This window comes from Ctenocephalides felis, unplaced genomic scaffold, assembly GCF_003426905.1.
Source record: "Ctenocephalides felis isolate EL2017-DRISC unplaced genomic scaffold, ASM342690v1 CF-g0.4_SCAFFOLD_00845, whole genome shotgun sequence".
Lineage (NCBI taxonomy): Eukaryota > Metazoa > Arthropoda > Insecta > Siphonaptera > Pulicidae > Ctenocephalides > Ctenocephalides felis.
The window spans coordinates 86,453,041-86,469,573 of record NW_020536999.1 but is presented as its reverse complement, the minus strand read 5'-3'; the positions used below and the strand labels follow the sequence as shown (position 1 = coordinate 86,469,573).

At 30.4% G+C, this 16,533-nt stretch overlaps 1 protein-coding gene across 1 annotated transcript; it reads right to left on the bottom strand.

The window, feature by feature from the left end:
* Positions 1–450: 450 nt before the first annotated feature.
* On the bottom strand, positions 451–15,044 carry LOC113377304 (calcium homeostasis endoplasmic reticulum protein-like; the record flags this gene model as incomplete). The annotated part of the gene is given in 15 exon segments (XM_026617573.1): positions 451–581; positions 1,039–1,136; positions 1,277–1,507; positions 1,620–2,185; positions 2,379–2,469; positions 2,472–2,579; positions 2,664–2,737; positions 2,871–2,945; positions 3,020–3,092; positions 6,866–7,028; positions 9,098–9,169; positions 9,724–9,803; positions 11,193–11,330; positions 14,634–14,804; positions 14,909–15,044. Coding segments are annotated over 15 exon segments (2,096 nt in total), but the record flags the coding sequence as incomplete, so codon positions are not given.
* Between the last annotated feature and the right edge of the window lie 1,489 nt (positions 15,045–16,533).

Here is a 16,533-nt window from a genome sequence, read left to right as displayed (position 1 = left end):
GAAGTTTCCTGATTATTTCTATGTCTACATTGAAAAGTTGTTGTATTACATCTATATTTCAACATTGACAACGCATGGTCACACATCTTTGACCACTCAAGCAAAGTTATTGGAGCTGGTTGGGATATTTTACCACATCCACCATGCAGTCCGAATGGTTTGATTGCTTTTAGTTTTAATCTTTACAAAACTCCTTGATTGGTAAAAAATTCACCAGCGATGATGGTATCAAATTGTGGATGTTGAATAAATGAATAAATAAATAAATAAATAAATTATTACTGCCAAATCAATTGTTTTCAATTTCCAATTCTTTGCCATTCTAAATTTATAAAAAAATTTAATATCCAAAGCACGAAATCAGCAAATATAAAGTGATTTCTATCAAGACGATGTACGAGTGCAAAGGGTTGTTCATCAAATTAACTAACTACAATTGAGACTCACCTGTCTCTCGGACAATCATGACTGTAAGGCATGTAGAAGGCTTCAACAGCTTGCAGTAATCGTTCATTCGGAGGGACTGGAGGTGGTAGTCTGATATCAGCTGGGTCCAATGGTTTGAACTCGTTGTCTTCCAACTGAAAGGATAAAGGATAATCTATAACATGCTTTGATGAATAAATAAATCTTTATTTATTGTACTTTATTTATTGTTAGTTACTTGTAAGGTACCTTCAAATTGATGGAAAAGTCTAAAAATGTCGGAATAAGGAAAAACAATGATAATCTTAAAATCTTATTATGGGTGGAGCGACTAGGGCGGATGCTGAGCACGCCATTATGGTGTGAAAAACATGGGAAAAGGGTAGGCAAAAACTATGGAAGGAGATAGTAAGGCAAAAAATCTCCCTCCCAACCAATTTAATAACAATATTGCCAAAGTAAAGAATATATAGTATCTATATATAATTATATACAATCAAATAAGCATAAAGACTTATAAAATCTATATGACTAATGAATGTGTATACAAAGTCAACAAATAAACAATAAGAAAAAAAATCTTATTATTTTTACAATTGTTACTGTTTTTACCTTTATCAGTGGTACCATCAGTCCTGCAGGTAAATCAAAGTATGGAATTGTAGGTGTCAAGTCCTCCATTGTGTCCATAGGTCCCATCATACCTGGACCTAAATAAGATCAACAATTATACACATATAAATAACCAACAAATATATTACAACATGCTATATAAAGTATTAACTATTTAAATTTTAATGATCCCACAACCATTTATTACCATGCATATTATTAAAAGCCATATCCATACCGATATTCGGTGGCACAAGAGGAAAACCTGGTGGTGGTTTTGATAAATCAGGCAACAATCCACCGATACCAGGCGGCATGATTGCTGGACTGGCTACCATTGGTCCGTTCTTGTTTGGTCCAGGCTGAGGAGTTCCAGGCTGGTTCTGTATTAGTGGCGGAGGCGGGAGAGAGAAACAGTTCGGTATTAAAGGCGGAGGCTGTTGTAGAGGAGGTGGTGGTAGGTTGTTCGCTGAAAGGAAAAAATTGGAGAATTAATTTGATATGAAATCTAGCATAGATAGAATAATCTGCTATCAGATAAAATTATATGTCTATTACAATTATATGTCTATTTCTATTACCTTGTGGATTGAGTTCATTAGGATTAGCAACCTTCAACTGCATAAGCGGTTGTATCCCTCCTCCCTGGGCATTCGGTCTCTGATCCCTCGGCATCATCATTCCCTTATGCATCATACCACCCTGATCCCTCGACATGTGATCCATCTGCCGCTGCTGCATGTACTCCATCTCTCTCTCCTGTTCCATCATCATCAACTCCCGCTCTCTCTCCATGTCCCTGGCCATCTGTTCTCTCTCTCGTTGCAACATCTCTCGCTCCCTCATGTCTCTATCTCTCATATCTCTATCCCTCATATCTCTATCTCTCATATCCCTATCTCGCATGTCTCTGTCTCTCTGCATAAGTTCCCTATCTCGGTCTCTCTCTCTCTGCATGAGCTGTTCGCGTTCTCTGTCGCGCATTATTTGCTGTTCGCGTTGCTCTCTTTCTCTTTGCATCATTAGCTGCTCTCTCTGTTGCTGCTCCCGCTGCTGCTGCTCTCGTTGGAGATCTACAATTTGGGTGTCTATGTTCTGGATTTGTTGCATTGCATGGCCGACGAATGACTGATGCTGCTGCTGATAACTAGATAGAAGACATAAATAAATTATATAGTAATTTATCATATATATTAAATTTTTGGGTTAATTAATTAATTATTATATATCAAATGGTTGGTGCTGCTGCTGATAACTAGGTAATAGACAAATATAATATATAGTAATTATCATATATAATAAATTCTTGATTAATTAATTAATTTTTATTTATCCCTTACCCTTGGAAGGCCTGCCTGGTGTGCTGCGTGTATGGTGTAAGTTGTGCAGCATGCTGCTGCAAAAGCCCAGCCTGATATTCTCGAAGAGACAGTTCTGTTTTTTCAATTTTTCAATTAATGTGCTGTCAAAGTAATTTGCTTTTGCTTCCCACAGACGTAACAGTTTGTCTAATTTTGCTTGCTGCTCTTCTGTGATATCAGCTAAAAAGGAAAAAATATAGATATATATTTAAATATGTAATGAGCAAAATTAATTAATAATTATATCAATATACTTACCCATGCTATGAGCATTGCAATACATTGGCACAACAACATTTTCCAAACATTTCTTTAGTTCTTCAGCATTTTTTCTGGCACTGAAAATAAATAATATTTTGAATTTTAATAAATTCATCATCATTAATTAATTAAATTTATAGCTATTAAACCTATAGAAATTTTTTTTCAATATTATAACAGCTATCCATTATTATATTTCTATTATCTTACCAGTGATGAAGAACATCGTTAACCAAATATATAATGTGCAGTTTCTGAGCAAAATTTGCATCGGGCTGAATTACTCTGAAACAACCACAATAAAAAATTAGTACATTATTAACAACATATTAATATTTGAATATAATTTAAGGACTCACTTTTCTAAAAGATACTGTGATATAGCTGCTGCATGAGCATTAGTCGTTGCATTTTGTAATATCCAACTCTTCCCTGAAAAAAGAAACAAGAAAAATATTAATGACAAAAAAAAAATTTAATTAATTCATGGATTAATTGTTAACTATTTCATAACATTAACATGTTTATATAAATAATTTGAAATAATGCTAACAGTGGGGTTGCTTTACTACGTAATGTGGATATAAAATTACGAAATAAGGGTAGAATTTGATTTTCTAGTAAACTTAATATAATCCACTGCATTTTAAGATAAAATACAATGTTTTTAGATAAACTGGACTACTGGTTATCTGAGTATGATAAACTACTTTATATTCTCACTACCGTATTTACTATCTACAGTATTTTTGAACAATCTATATCATTTTCAGGCAATCTATATAATTTTTGGATAATCCACCAATTTGTTGAACAATCTATATCGTTTTCACACAATCTACAGTATTTTCGAACAATATGTATCATTTTCAGACAATCTATATCATTTTCGGATAATCCACAGTTTTTTTTGGACAAGTTACACTTTTCTTGGACAATGTACAGTATTTTCAGACAATCTAGAGCTTATTTACACCTCTTCTATTTACAATCTACACCTTTTTCGAACAATCTACAGTATTTCCAGATCTAATCTTTCAGACAATCTACAGCATTTTTCGGACAATCTACACGTTTTTCAAGGAATCTACAGTATTTTCAGATAATATACAGCTTTTTCAATCACTCTACAGTTTTTACGGATAGTATACAGTACTTTCAGAAAAACTACAGCTTTTTTCGGAAAATCAAAATTTTTTTCGCATAATCTGCAGTATTTTCAGATAATATACAGCTTTTTCGAACAACGCACAGCTTTTTCAGTCAATCTACAGCTTTTTTCGGACAATCTACAGAATTTTTAGACAACTTACAGCTTTTTCAGACAACCTACACCTTTTTTGGATATTTACAGATGATATACAACTTTTTTGGATAACATACAGCATTTTTGGAAAATCTACAGTACTTTCAGACAATCTACAGTTTATTTAGGAAAATCTACAGTACTTTCAGAAAATTTACAGCTTATTTCAAACAATCTACAGTACTTTCAGACAATTTACAGCTTTTTTCGGACACTGCATCTTTTTCGAATAATCTGTAGTATTTTATAATAATATTCCATTTTTTCCCCGGATAATCTACAGCTTTTTCGGACAATCTACTTAATTTTGAAATAATATACAGCTTTTTCAGTCAATCTACAGCATTTTTGGACAATCTACAGCTTTTTCAGTCAATCTACAGCTTCTTCGGACATACTACAGCTTTTTTGGTCAATCTGCAGTTTTTTTGGACAATTTACAGCTTTTTAGACAATCTACAACATTTATGACAACTTACAGTTTTTTTGGACAATCTACAGCATTTTCGGACAATCTACAGCATTTTAAAATAATATACAGCTTTTTCAGTTAATCTACAGCTTTTTCAGTCAATCTACAGCTTTTTTGAATAATCTACAGCTTTTTCGGTCAATCTACAGCATTTTGAAATAATATACAGCTTCTTCAGTCAATCTGCAGCTTTTTGGACAATCTACAGCTTTTTCAGTCAATCAACAGCTTTTTTGAATAATCTACAGCTTTTTCGGACAATCTACAGCATTTTGAAATAATATATAGCTTCTTCAGTCAATCTGCAGCTTTTTGGACAATCTACAGCTTTTTTGGACAATCTACAGCTTCTTGGAACATACTACAGCTTTTTTGGTCAATCTACAGTTTTTTGGACAATCTACAGCATTTTCAGACAATCAATAATATTTCTAGACACTTTACAGTATTTTCAGACAATATCACATCATTCTTAAACAACCTTAAACATATTTAGACAATCAAACTTTTTCAGACAACTTTCACTGTGTCTTTCTATTTCCTCACCTAGGAGCGTTAAACATTTAACGTAACTATGATAGAAGTCGTATTAGAAGTTTTGCTTCAAAAATTGCTTAACTAGAATATGAATAACAGGGAATATTGTTGTATCATTAAAATCGGCAAATTTTCTTTGAATAAACGTACAAATAATCTTCTCAAATGCTCAAATGTTAATATAAACTAGTGGGGCGCATGGCATCGTGCCTTAAGGCAAATTGCTGGAACTTCCCGTACCGTAACGAAATGTTCGAGGAATATTGAATGCTTTCAAATAGATTATTATAAATATTGTAACATTGTCTAATATTTATAAGAATTATATAAACTGAATTGCAGAGTTGAAATTATTTGTTTAAAGTATATTAGAACTATAGTCAGAATTAAAAATAAAATCTGAATTATTATTTTCGATATACAAAGAATTTAAAAAAAAAAAAAAATTGAAACAATTTTTTTTTTCCAAAATCAATTATTTTGTTGAGACAAGCAGAAAGTTGTTTGAATCAATTGAATCTGACGCTTAGTTCTCTCAAAAACTGCCATTTTTTGTACATTTAGCTCTGTATCTCCGAAATGGCTGGGCCTACCTTTGTGAAAAACTAATAACCCCTTCTCCCAATCATTACTAATTGAATGTTTTTTAGATCATTCAAATCGGATGCTCCGTTCTCTCAAAAACTCGATTTCTATTATATTTTCTGCACTCTTTGCTCGTTATCTCCGTACCTGCTGGACCTGCCTCTACCAAAAACTAATCAGCACATCTCCTTATCAATAGGAATCGAATGTTTTTTAAACCATTCAAATCGGTTGATCCGTATGCCCGAAAACGTGGGCGAAAATTTGTATCCATACAACATACACACACACACACACATCCATTTTTTCTGAGGTATGCCAAAATGTTCAGAAACCTTCAAAACGTCGAGAAATGTAAAAATTTTCAATTCCGATTTTCGGCCCATTACAATAACTTACCCTACGGGAAGTTAATAAAATAAAGGTTGCCTACAAGTACTACAATTTCCCATTTTCATTTCACATCGCAGTGCCCTAAATGGACTATTTTCAATTGGAAACATATTTCTGCCTTATATTTTCAAGTGGAGATGGACATCGCTACGGCACGATATCTGGTTATTCAGAGCATGGGCTCAAACTCACAACCCTGTTCACATAAGACAGCAAGTTAAACCATTATGCCATGGAACTCCCTTTAATGCTAATATACACGAAGAAGAGAATTGCGATTGATGAGCAAACTAAACCTCGACTTGTAGAAGAGATTAATAATGTGCTATATGAATCAGAGACATGGACTTTAAAAAAGGCCGACCAGAACTACATAGGGTGTTTTGAAATGTGGTGCTGAAGGCGTATGGAGAAGATAAAGTAAACAGGCAAGGTAGCAAATTAAAGAAGTCTTGAGAAAAGTGGGTAAAGAAAAAATGTTACTGAGTACAATTTTGAAAAAAAAGGAAACTGGATCAAACCCGTTCTGCAAAAAAAAATGCCTTCTACACAACGTAGGTAAAATAAAAAGACTGAAAGGAATGGGAAGAAGAAGAATGCAGACAATTGACGACGTACACGAGAAAAGAAAATACAAGAAACTGAAAGCCGAAGCGCAAGAAAAGGAAGCATTGAAGCAGAAGTTTGGAAAGGAAAATACAATAAAGTGTAAAAAGGGGGGGGGAGAATAGTGGTAATGAGAATGATAGATGACGAAGAGGAAGGTAACCATTTATTTGTATCTCACACCACGGACCTGACTTCAGGCTGAATACTATTATTATACACTAGCAAAAGTATTTACAAAAGTAAATCGATCGAAACTTAGTTTAATATTGAAATCTTAATTCTCTACATCTACGTTTTATATACCTGAAGAAATATTATCCTTTGTACAAGAATCTATAATAGGCTTCAGCACTTTATCAATATCAGCTACTTCAATATCACATTTCTCGAGATCTGCTTTTATTCGATTCGATTCCAATTGTGAAGCCATTGTCGATATTTGAGTTTGCTGTTGCCTAAGTAATACCTGTGCAAAAAATAATTATTGTATAATAAATATTGTCTATCAATAATAAAGAAATCAATAATTTTTTTGAGCTATCATTTAAATAATAGTGAAATGACTATAGACTTTCGAAAAACTTAATAATAAGAGAGATTCAATTGTCATGGCAATGCTATGTTATGCTTATTTCTTGATAGTGAAAACTGTGAAAATGTCTATCTGTGGTAATAAATAATAGTGAAGTGACTATATACTTTCAAGTAACTTAATAGTAAGAGAGATTCATAAGGCAATGCTGCCTCATAACATAGCATTGTTAAGGCAATGCTATGTTATGCTTGTTTCTTGATAGTGAAAACTGTGAAAATATCTATCTGTGGTAATAAATAATAGTAAAGTGACTATAAACTTTCAAAAAACGTAATAATAAGAGCGATTCATGAGGCAATTCTGCCTCATAACATAGCATTGTTAAGGCAATGCTATGTTATGCTTGTTTCTTGATAGTGAAAACTGTGAAAATGTCTATCTGTGGTAATAAATAATAGTGAAGTGGCTACAAACTTTCCAAAAAACTTAATAATAAGAGAGATTCATGAGGCAATTCTGCCTCATAATATAACATTGTTAAGGCAATGCTATGTTATGCTTGTTTCTTGATAGTGAAAACTGTGAAAATGTCTATCTGTGGTAATAAATAATAGTGAAGTGGCTACAAACTTTCCAAAAAACTTAATAATAAGAGAGATTCATGAGGCAATTCTGCCTCATAATATAACATTGTTAAGGCAATGCTATGTTATGCTTGTTTCTTGATAGTGAAAACTGTGAAAATGTCTATCTGTGGTAACAAATAATAGTGAAGTGACTATAGACTTTCAAGTAACTTAATAATAAAAGAGATTCATAAGGCAATTCTGCCTCATAACATAGCATTGTTAAGACAATGCTATGTTATGCTTGTTTCTTGATAGTGAAAACTGTGAAAATGTCTATGTGTGATAATAAATAATAGTGAAGTGACTATAGATTTTCAAGTAACATAATATTAAGAGAGATTTATAAGGCAATTCTGCCTCATAACATAGCATTGTTAAGGCAATGCTATGTTATGCTTGTTTCTTGGTAGTGAAAACTATGGAAATGTCTATCTGTGGTAATAAATAATAGTGATGTGACTATAGACTTTCAAGTACCTTAATAATAAGAGAGATTCATGAGGCAATTCTGACTCATAACACAGCATTATTAAGGCAATGCCATGTTATGCTTGTTTCTTGATAGTGAAAACTGTGAAAATGTCTATCTGTAGTAATAAATAATAGTGAAGTGGCTATAGACTTTCAAATAACTTAATAATAAGAGAGATTCATAAGGCAATTCTGCCTCATAACATAGCATTGTTAAGGCAATGCTATGTTATGCTTGTTTCATGATAGTAAAAACTGTGAAAATGTCTATCTGGGGTAATAAATAATAATGAAGTGGCTATAAACTTTCAAGAAACTTAACAATAAGAAAGATCCATAAGGCAATTCTGCCTCATAACATAGAATTGTTAAGGCAATGCCATGTTATGCTTGTTTCTTGATAGTAAAAACTGTGAAAATGTCTATCTGTGGTAATAAATAATAGTGAAGTGGCTATAGATGCTCAAGTAATTTAATAATAAGAGAGATTCATAAGATAATTCTGCCTCATAACATAGCATTGTTGAGGCAATGTTATGGTATGCTTGTTTCTTGATAGTGAAAACTGTGAAAATGTCTATCTGCGGTAATAAATAATAGTGAAGTGACTATAGACTTTCAAGTAACTTAATAATAAGAGAGATTCATAAGGCAATTCTGCCTCATTACATAGCATTGTTAAGGCAATGCTATGTTATGCTTGTTTCTTGATAGTGAAAACTGTGAAAATGTCTATCTGTTGTAATAAATAATAGTGAAGTGACTATAGACTTTCATAAAGCTTAATAAGAAGAGAAATTGATAGAGCAATTCTGCCTCATAACATTGCGTTGTCATGGCAAATAGATAGATAGACATTTTCACGGTTTTCACTTGCCCTGTTAATCGTTCAATACTTACCCCATGTTGTGCATTTAGATTTTGCTCAGATTGTCTAATTTGTTCTCGTAGTGTGTTTTGTTGAGCAACCAGCTGAAAAAGTTAGAAAAGATTAATTAATGAATAGCAAATAATTCTACATCAAAATAATAAGTGATGAATGAATTGTGAATAAGTGATGAATGAAAAATCAAGTAATGAATAATTTTATTTATATACTATCTGTTCCAGCAACTTCCTTTGTGAAGAATTTAACAATAAAGTAAAAAAGTTTTTGCATTTTGAATTTAATTGCATTTATTTTCAGTTTTTTGTATTAGCTAAAAATGGGAAATAATATCTTAAGTTTTCAAATTTAAAAAAAAACCTTCCCTGAAAACTAATTCTTTCTTTTCATTCACAAGACTAGCAAAATGTGTTTTGAATCATTCAAATCGGTTGAGTCGTGCGCGCAAAATTGTGAAAAAAAATGTATCCATACATACACACTCACACACACTCATTTTTTCAATAAAGATGATTCAAATTCGGACTCGAAACGTTTGATACCACAATAAAGACATTTTTTTTAACTAAATATGTTTAATTATTTGATGGATTTGTTAGATGTTGGCCCAAAAACAATAATAGATTTATAAAAAACATACATGTTCTACTCCTGGTATCGGAGCACTAGGTGGATTAGTTCCAGGTATAGGTACATTTGCAACATTGGGGCCAGCCGAACCTAAAATTAAATTAAAATTAATTAATATACTTTTATAAAATTAACTAATTAACCTATATTTATAAGATACAATATACAAATTGTACAATTTACAATTGTTTAAACGTACATTTGTAAAATAACTCATGTTTGGGTTAAAAATTTTATTCTGGTTATAAAAATAATTGTTCCCTTCCAGAAGTAGTTTGTTTTCGCCAGAAAATCCGACTTGCTAAATTTATGTTTTTTCAAAGTTTCAAGTCATTTTGAGTCGTTTGAAACCAAATTTAGAAAGTGAGCCGATTTTTTAATTTTTGTAGGATCTATCTCATAAAACGGCTAAACCGATTTCAAACCTTAAACCGTTCGATAAAACTCGTTAAGTTTCTTTATGAGTAGCAAAAAAAGTGCAAAGTTTTCGTCCACTTTTTAGCCAGGGCATAAAGACCAGCATATTATCTTAAAAAATAATGTATATTTTGATTGTCAATAAATATATGCATACAAAAAAAACCTTTTAGCCAAAAATCCTAAATCAATTTTAAATATTCAAAAACTTAAGTGTTAAGAATCTTCAGTTATGCAGTTACCATAAGATTCTTCCTTGCTTGTTTATATGAAAAATACGCCTGATGGCACAGCAAACAGTTAGACATTTTCACAGTTTTCACTACCAATTATCAAGCATAACATAGTGTTGCTATATTATGAGCTCTGTTACGGTAGAATTGCCCCATAATTATATTTATGGACCGATTCTGCCTCAAAACATTTCAATGTTATGGCAAGGCTATGTTATGAAAAACTTTCCATACTAAATATTGACAATGCCATGTAGTTGCTAAGAAGTCAGACGTTTTTCTTTCAGATAAAAAACCTAAAGTAGAAACCGAACAAATGTCAAAAAAACGATCTTAGATAACAGGGTCTTTCTGACCCAGCTTCATAACATACAAGTGACGTTGCAGTTTATGTGTAAAACGCCTTAATGCACAACAAATACATGACATTTTGACAGTATTCAGTATGATTCATTAGCATAACGTATGCGAGTTGGAGTGTAACATGGCCTTGCCATAACATTGGTCTGTTGTGTGGCAGAAGCGGCCCATTAATATATAACTACTTTAATAATTATAATTATTACAGTGGAAAAAAATAATTATTATAAGACAGTAAATCAATAACAGTGATTAAATATTTATGACGTAAAAAAATCTCAAACATCTTGATGATGCTGAAAATATAATAAACAGTGATTTCACATCATCGAACACAACTACATAGAATTATTACTACTATTATTATTATAAATCAGAATTATTTAATAGTATAATATATTATAATAGTATAATATAGTATAATATTGTAATTTTAAGTTATTATAATATTATAATTTGAATTTATTACCATTTCCACCTGGTACTGTTGATATATTTGCTGCAAGCCATTGTTGAAGTCCTGCAATATTTCCTGGTGGTTGATTTACATTTGGATTTTGCTGCTGTTGCTGTGGCCCCATAAACATAGGCTGCTGTTGTTTTAACACTAAAATAAATTAAATATAAAAATTAATATAAATACAAAAATTACAATAAACATTACAAATCAGAATATATAAAGAAGTATAGATAATAAAAAAATTTCAGCATTAATTAAATAATTTAATAAGGATCATTTTTAATGATAAGGGATTGATTTTGATAAAATTATACAAATGTTCATCGACATATTAATAATTATAAATTTATTCAAATACTATCAGTTACTGTTTAATTTTAATAAAAATATGAAAATACATAACAAAACATATATTTTCTTTAATATAAATAATTTTAAAAAATTAGTTAACATATTTGAAAAAATGGTTTAACAGAACATTCGTCTAAATAAAAGAATAAGTTAAGAAAAAATAATTTCCTTTGTTATACGTTTCGACACCTGATGTGTGTCATCATTCAGCTTATACATTTTAATAAAATTATTTTTTTATTGATAGAATTTGACACAAAACCATAATTGTTAGAAAAAGGAAAATTATATTATTTAAAAACATAATGCTTTTTTTTAAATTGGATTTTTTTGGTATTTTTTCAAAATTTTACATTTTTTGAGAATTTGAATTTTTTTGAAAATGTTCGATTTTTTTGAAAATCTCGAAATATTCTCAAATTTGTGTAAGAAATCAATTTTATTTGAAATTTTGATATTTTTTGAAACTTTAAAGTTTTGAATTTTTTGGAAAATGACAAATTTCAATTTTTTTTTTTTTGAAATCGTTCAAAATTACGAATTTTTTTGTAAAAGCATTCTTTGCACACCTCTACACAAAGGTTTTTTAAAATTAATCTAATCGGATGATCAGTTCTCTCAAAAACTGCATTTTTACACCCTTTGCTCACCGCACCTCCAAAACGGCTAGACGTGCCTTTTACAAAAACGTCTAGCGATCGAGTACGAACCGAATGATTTTTCAATCATACAAATCAGATACCTGGAGATCTAATATAGTTTATATATATATTCTCCATATTTGTCTTTAGTTTTCTTTATATTAACTCTAGTAGATACGCCACTGGATTCAAAAATTGAGACAAGCCCCTTCTAACTTAGCTTATTAAAATTCATTTATCTATGCCGATTTCCTTAATGATATCGGTACACATACAACGAAAGATCTCTATTCACAAACACGACGACTAATCTCAATCGACCCCTATAGAAATGATCTCATCGAGAGCGAATGATGAACAGTTTGGGCGTAACGGACTTCTGTTGCATTTGTACGGATTTACACCCTAGTCGCGCCTAAAAAAGTTTTACTTAAAAAAAATGATATTTGGTATTGCTTGCTCTTAGTGAAAAGATATTTATATTGTTACATTCTTCATTGATACAAATACATTGAATTTTAAAAAAATACTTGCAACAAACAAACTGATTATCTTTAAAAATAATTAAAATAAAAAAAAAAAAATTAAAATTAACTACATATAAATAAGTTTATAGTAAATAAATTAAACAATATATAAGTAACAAAATTGTAAATTAAATTATGATAAATCTGCAAAATATTGACGGCTTGTAAAATAAATAAATAAATAAATAAATATCATGGCTTTTTTAAAGCACAGGTTTGCCATAACACGATTTGAGAATTGAGCAAAACCCTAATAAAATAAGAAATATAGTAAAATCTATGAAAAGCAAATTTTATCTATTCTAAAAATAGTGCAAAAGCCATCTCAAATGACATTTTATAATCAAGTGACTCCAAAATATTAAAAGAAAGGTCTACACTGTTCAGTACAAATAGTGGTACTTCTTAAATGAAGATGCTTGAGCACAAAATTTTAATAACAGCAAATTTCCATGTGCTTTGTATCAATGAAGAATGTAACAATATAAATATCTTTTCACTAAAAGCAAGTAATACCAAATATCATTTTTTTGAAGTAAAACTTCTTTAGGCGCGACTAGGGTGTAAATCCGTACAAATGCAACGGAAGTTCGTTACGCCCAAACTGTTCGTCATTCGCTCTCGATGAGATCATTTCTATAGGGGTCGATTGAGATTAGTTGTCGTGTTGTGAATATAGATCTGTCATTGTATGTGTACCGATATCAACAAGGAAATCGGAATAGATAAATGAATTTTAAAAATACATCGTAGTACAAATCTTGATTTAATGAAAAATACCTGAATCAGAAGAATATTTTACACCGTTCCTTGAAAATAATAAAACTAATTAAACATTTGGACCGTGAACTAAACGTAAGTTTATTGATTAGAAATTACTTCTATATTATTCGTAGTTTCTATAAATCTTTGAAGTTATTAAAATGGAAAATATTTTTAGGCAAGACTGATATTACAGCTATTCAAATAATGAGATTATATCGCCAGCAAAAAAGTAAAAAAAAATTAAAAGCAGTCAATGAATGTATGTTAATTTTGATTACACAAAGTTTTTCAAACACAATTACATGATGAGTGAAGTTGCGAAAACAATATTTGTTAAGGCGTTGTTTAACATAGTCCACTGAGTGAACGAATATTATAGAATTTATAAATCAGCATTAATAAATTTATTAATCATTACTTAATTTCTCTAATGAAGGTTCATTTCTAAATGCTAATTACAATGATAAACCGATCACATCATATTTGAAGTAGATGACTTTGATTACATTATTGTTTTTAAATATTATACATATTTTTGATGTTATTATAAATATCAAATTTATAATTTATCATTATGGTTGAAACTAATAAATATGTGCATCACAAGTTACCATGTTACTAATAAACATTATACAAAATTGTTATATGATGTACTTATTTTTACTCAAGTGCCATCTAGTAAAGTAGCAAATAAGTTTTATTTCCATCTGGTGTGAACCTTACTCGCACTCTTTTTTTGCAAATGCATAGAAATACAGAAAAATGCTCAGAGGATATGATCTCCCCCAAAAAGCAAACGATCACCTTTGATATCATTTATTTGGTAGTTATAATGAAGAAAATATCATAATTTATTTCCTTTGTACTACTTCTTAATAAAATTGAATAATTTTAATAATATTTATTATAAAAATATAATAGGTAGCATGTTTTTTGGATTCTTGGAACGTAACGCCTCTTTTTGTACTAGTTCTTTCTAGGATTCGAATAACACACTAGTTTTTTGGTATCTAACTACCGTGTTATACGGATGTTACCTGTATTTGTATTAAGGAAGTGTCCACAATATGTTTTATGACCTCGCAATCACAAAAACAACTGTCTGGTAAACATTAAATTAAATCCTACGTCTTTCTTTAACTAAAGTAACTATTAAATATATTTACATGCTTGTTCCGCCGCCACTTTGTACTGATAATAATTAAAGTGTTCTCCTCCATACAAAAAGGCAAACTTAGGATTATTTTCCTGTTTAGATTTTGTCATAATTTCAAACTCCGGCCCATTCCTAGCAACAAATTGCGCCAGTTTGTCAATAATATTTCTCGTTTCATTATCTGGAAATAAAAAAATAAATAACAAACAAAACCAACAGATATTATTACATTTGTAAACATTATTTACAAATGCGGTAACCTAAATTTAGTTCATATATATTTACCACTAGGCGGTTGAGGAAATTCCATATTGCTTTTTTGTTAAAGATTTATAGTAAAAATAGTACATTAAAATATTTTATTATTTCATCATTTTAAATAATTTTAATTAAAATATTCTATTGTGTTTCTTGTATCAACATTTATCTGTCAATAAGTCAAAGTGTTTGCCATAGGCGACTGTCAGGCGAAAAGAGTGGACATTTTGAAGAAACGAATGTGAGGACATCTATACGGATGATACTGTAAACTATTGGTGAATTGCCATAGATAAAAGAAGATTATGGATTAATGGATTATTATAAATACTATAACATTGTCTAATATATAATATATAAGAATTATATAAACTGAATTGCAAAGTTAAAATTATTTATATAAAAGTATATAAGTAAGCTTTAGAACTTTATCCAGAAATAAAATTAACTAGTGGGGTGTATGGCATCGTACCTTAAGGCAAATTACTGGAACTTCCCGTACCGTAACGAAATGATAGAGAAATATTAAATGTTTTAAAATAGATTATTATAAATATTGTAACATTGACTAATATTTATAAGAATTATATAAACTGAATTAGAAAGTTGAAATTATTTGTTTAAAGTACATTAAAACAAAATTAAAATAAAAATCTAATTTATTTTCGATATACAAAAAAAATGGAAAAAAATTTTGAAACAAAAAAGTTTTTTTTTTCAAAATCAATTATTTTGTTAAAACAAGCAGAAAGTTCTTTGAATCATTCAAATCGGACGCTTAGTTCTCTTAAAAACTGCCATTTTTTGCACATTTAGCTCCGTATTTTCGAAATGGCCGGGCCTGCCTTTGCCAAAAACTGATAAACACTTTTCCCAATCATTACTAATTGAATGTTCTTTAGATCATTGAAATCGGATGCTCCGTTCTCTCAAAAACTCGATTTTATTTTTTGGACTCTTTGGTCTTTATCTCCGTAACTGCTGGACCTGCCTCTGCCAAAAACTAATCAGCACATCTCCCTATCGATAGGAATCGAATGTTTTTTGAACCATTCAAATCGGTTGATCCGTACGCCTGAAAACGTGGACGAAAAATTGTATCCATACATACATACACACACATCCATTTTTTCTGAAGTATGCCAAAATGTTCAGAAACCTTCGAAACGTCGAGAAATGTAAAAATTTTCGATTTCGATTTTTGGACGATTACATCAATAACTTACCCTACGGGCAGCTAAAAATAAATTAAAATCTGAATTATTTTCGATATACAAAAAATGAAAATTCTAAAAAAAAAAATTAAAAAAAAATTGAGATATTTTTTCTCCAAAAGCAATTATTTTGTTCAAACAAACAAAAAAATTTTTGAATCATTTGAATCGGATGCTTAGTTCTCTAAAAAACAGCCATTTTTTGCATAATTAGCTCGGTATCTCGAAAACGGCTGGACCTGCCTTTGCCAAAAACTAATCAGCACATCTCCCTATCAATAGAAATCGAATGCTTTTTGAACTATTCAAATCGGTTGATTTGCACGCCCCAAAACGTGGACGAAAAAATGCGGACTTACAAAACACACGCACACATACATTTTTTCTGAGGTATGCCAAAATGTTCAGAAACCTTCAAAACGTGAAGATATGCAAAAA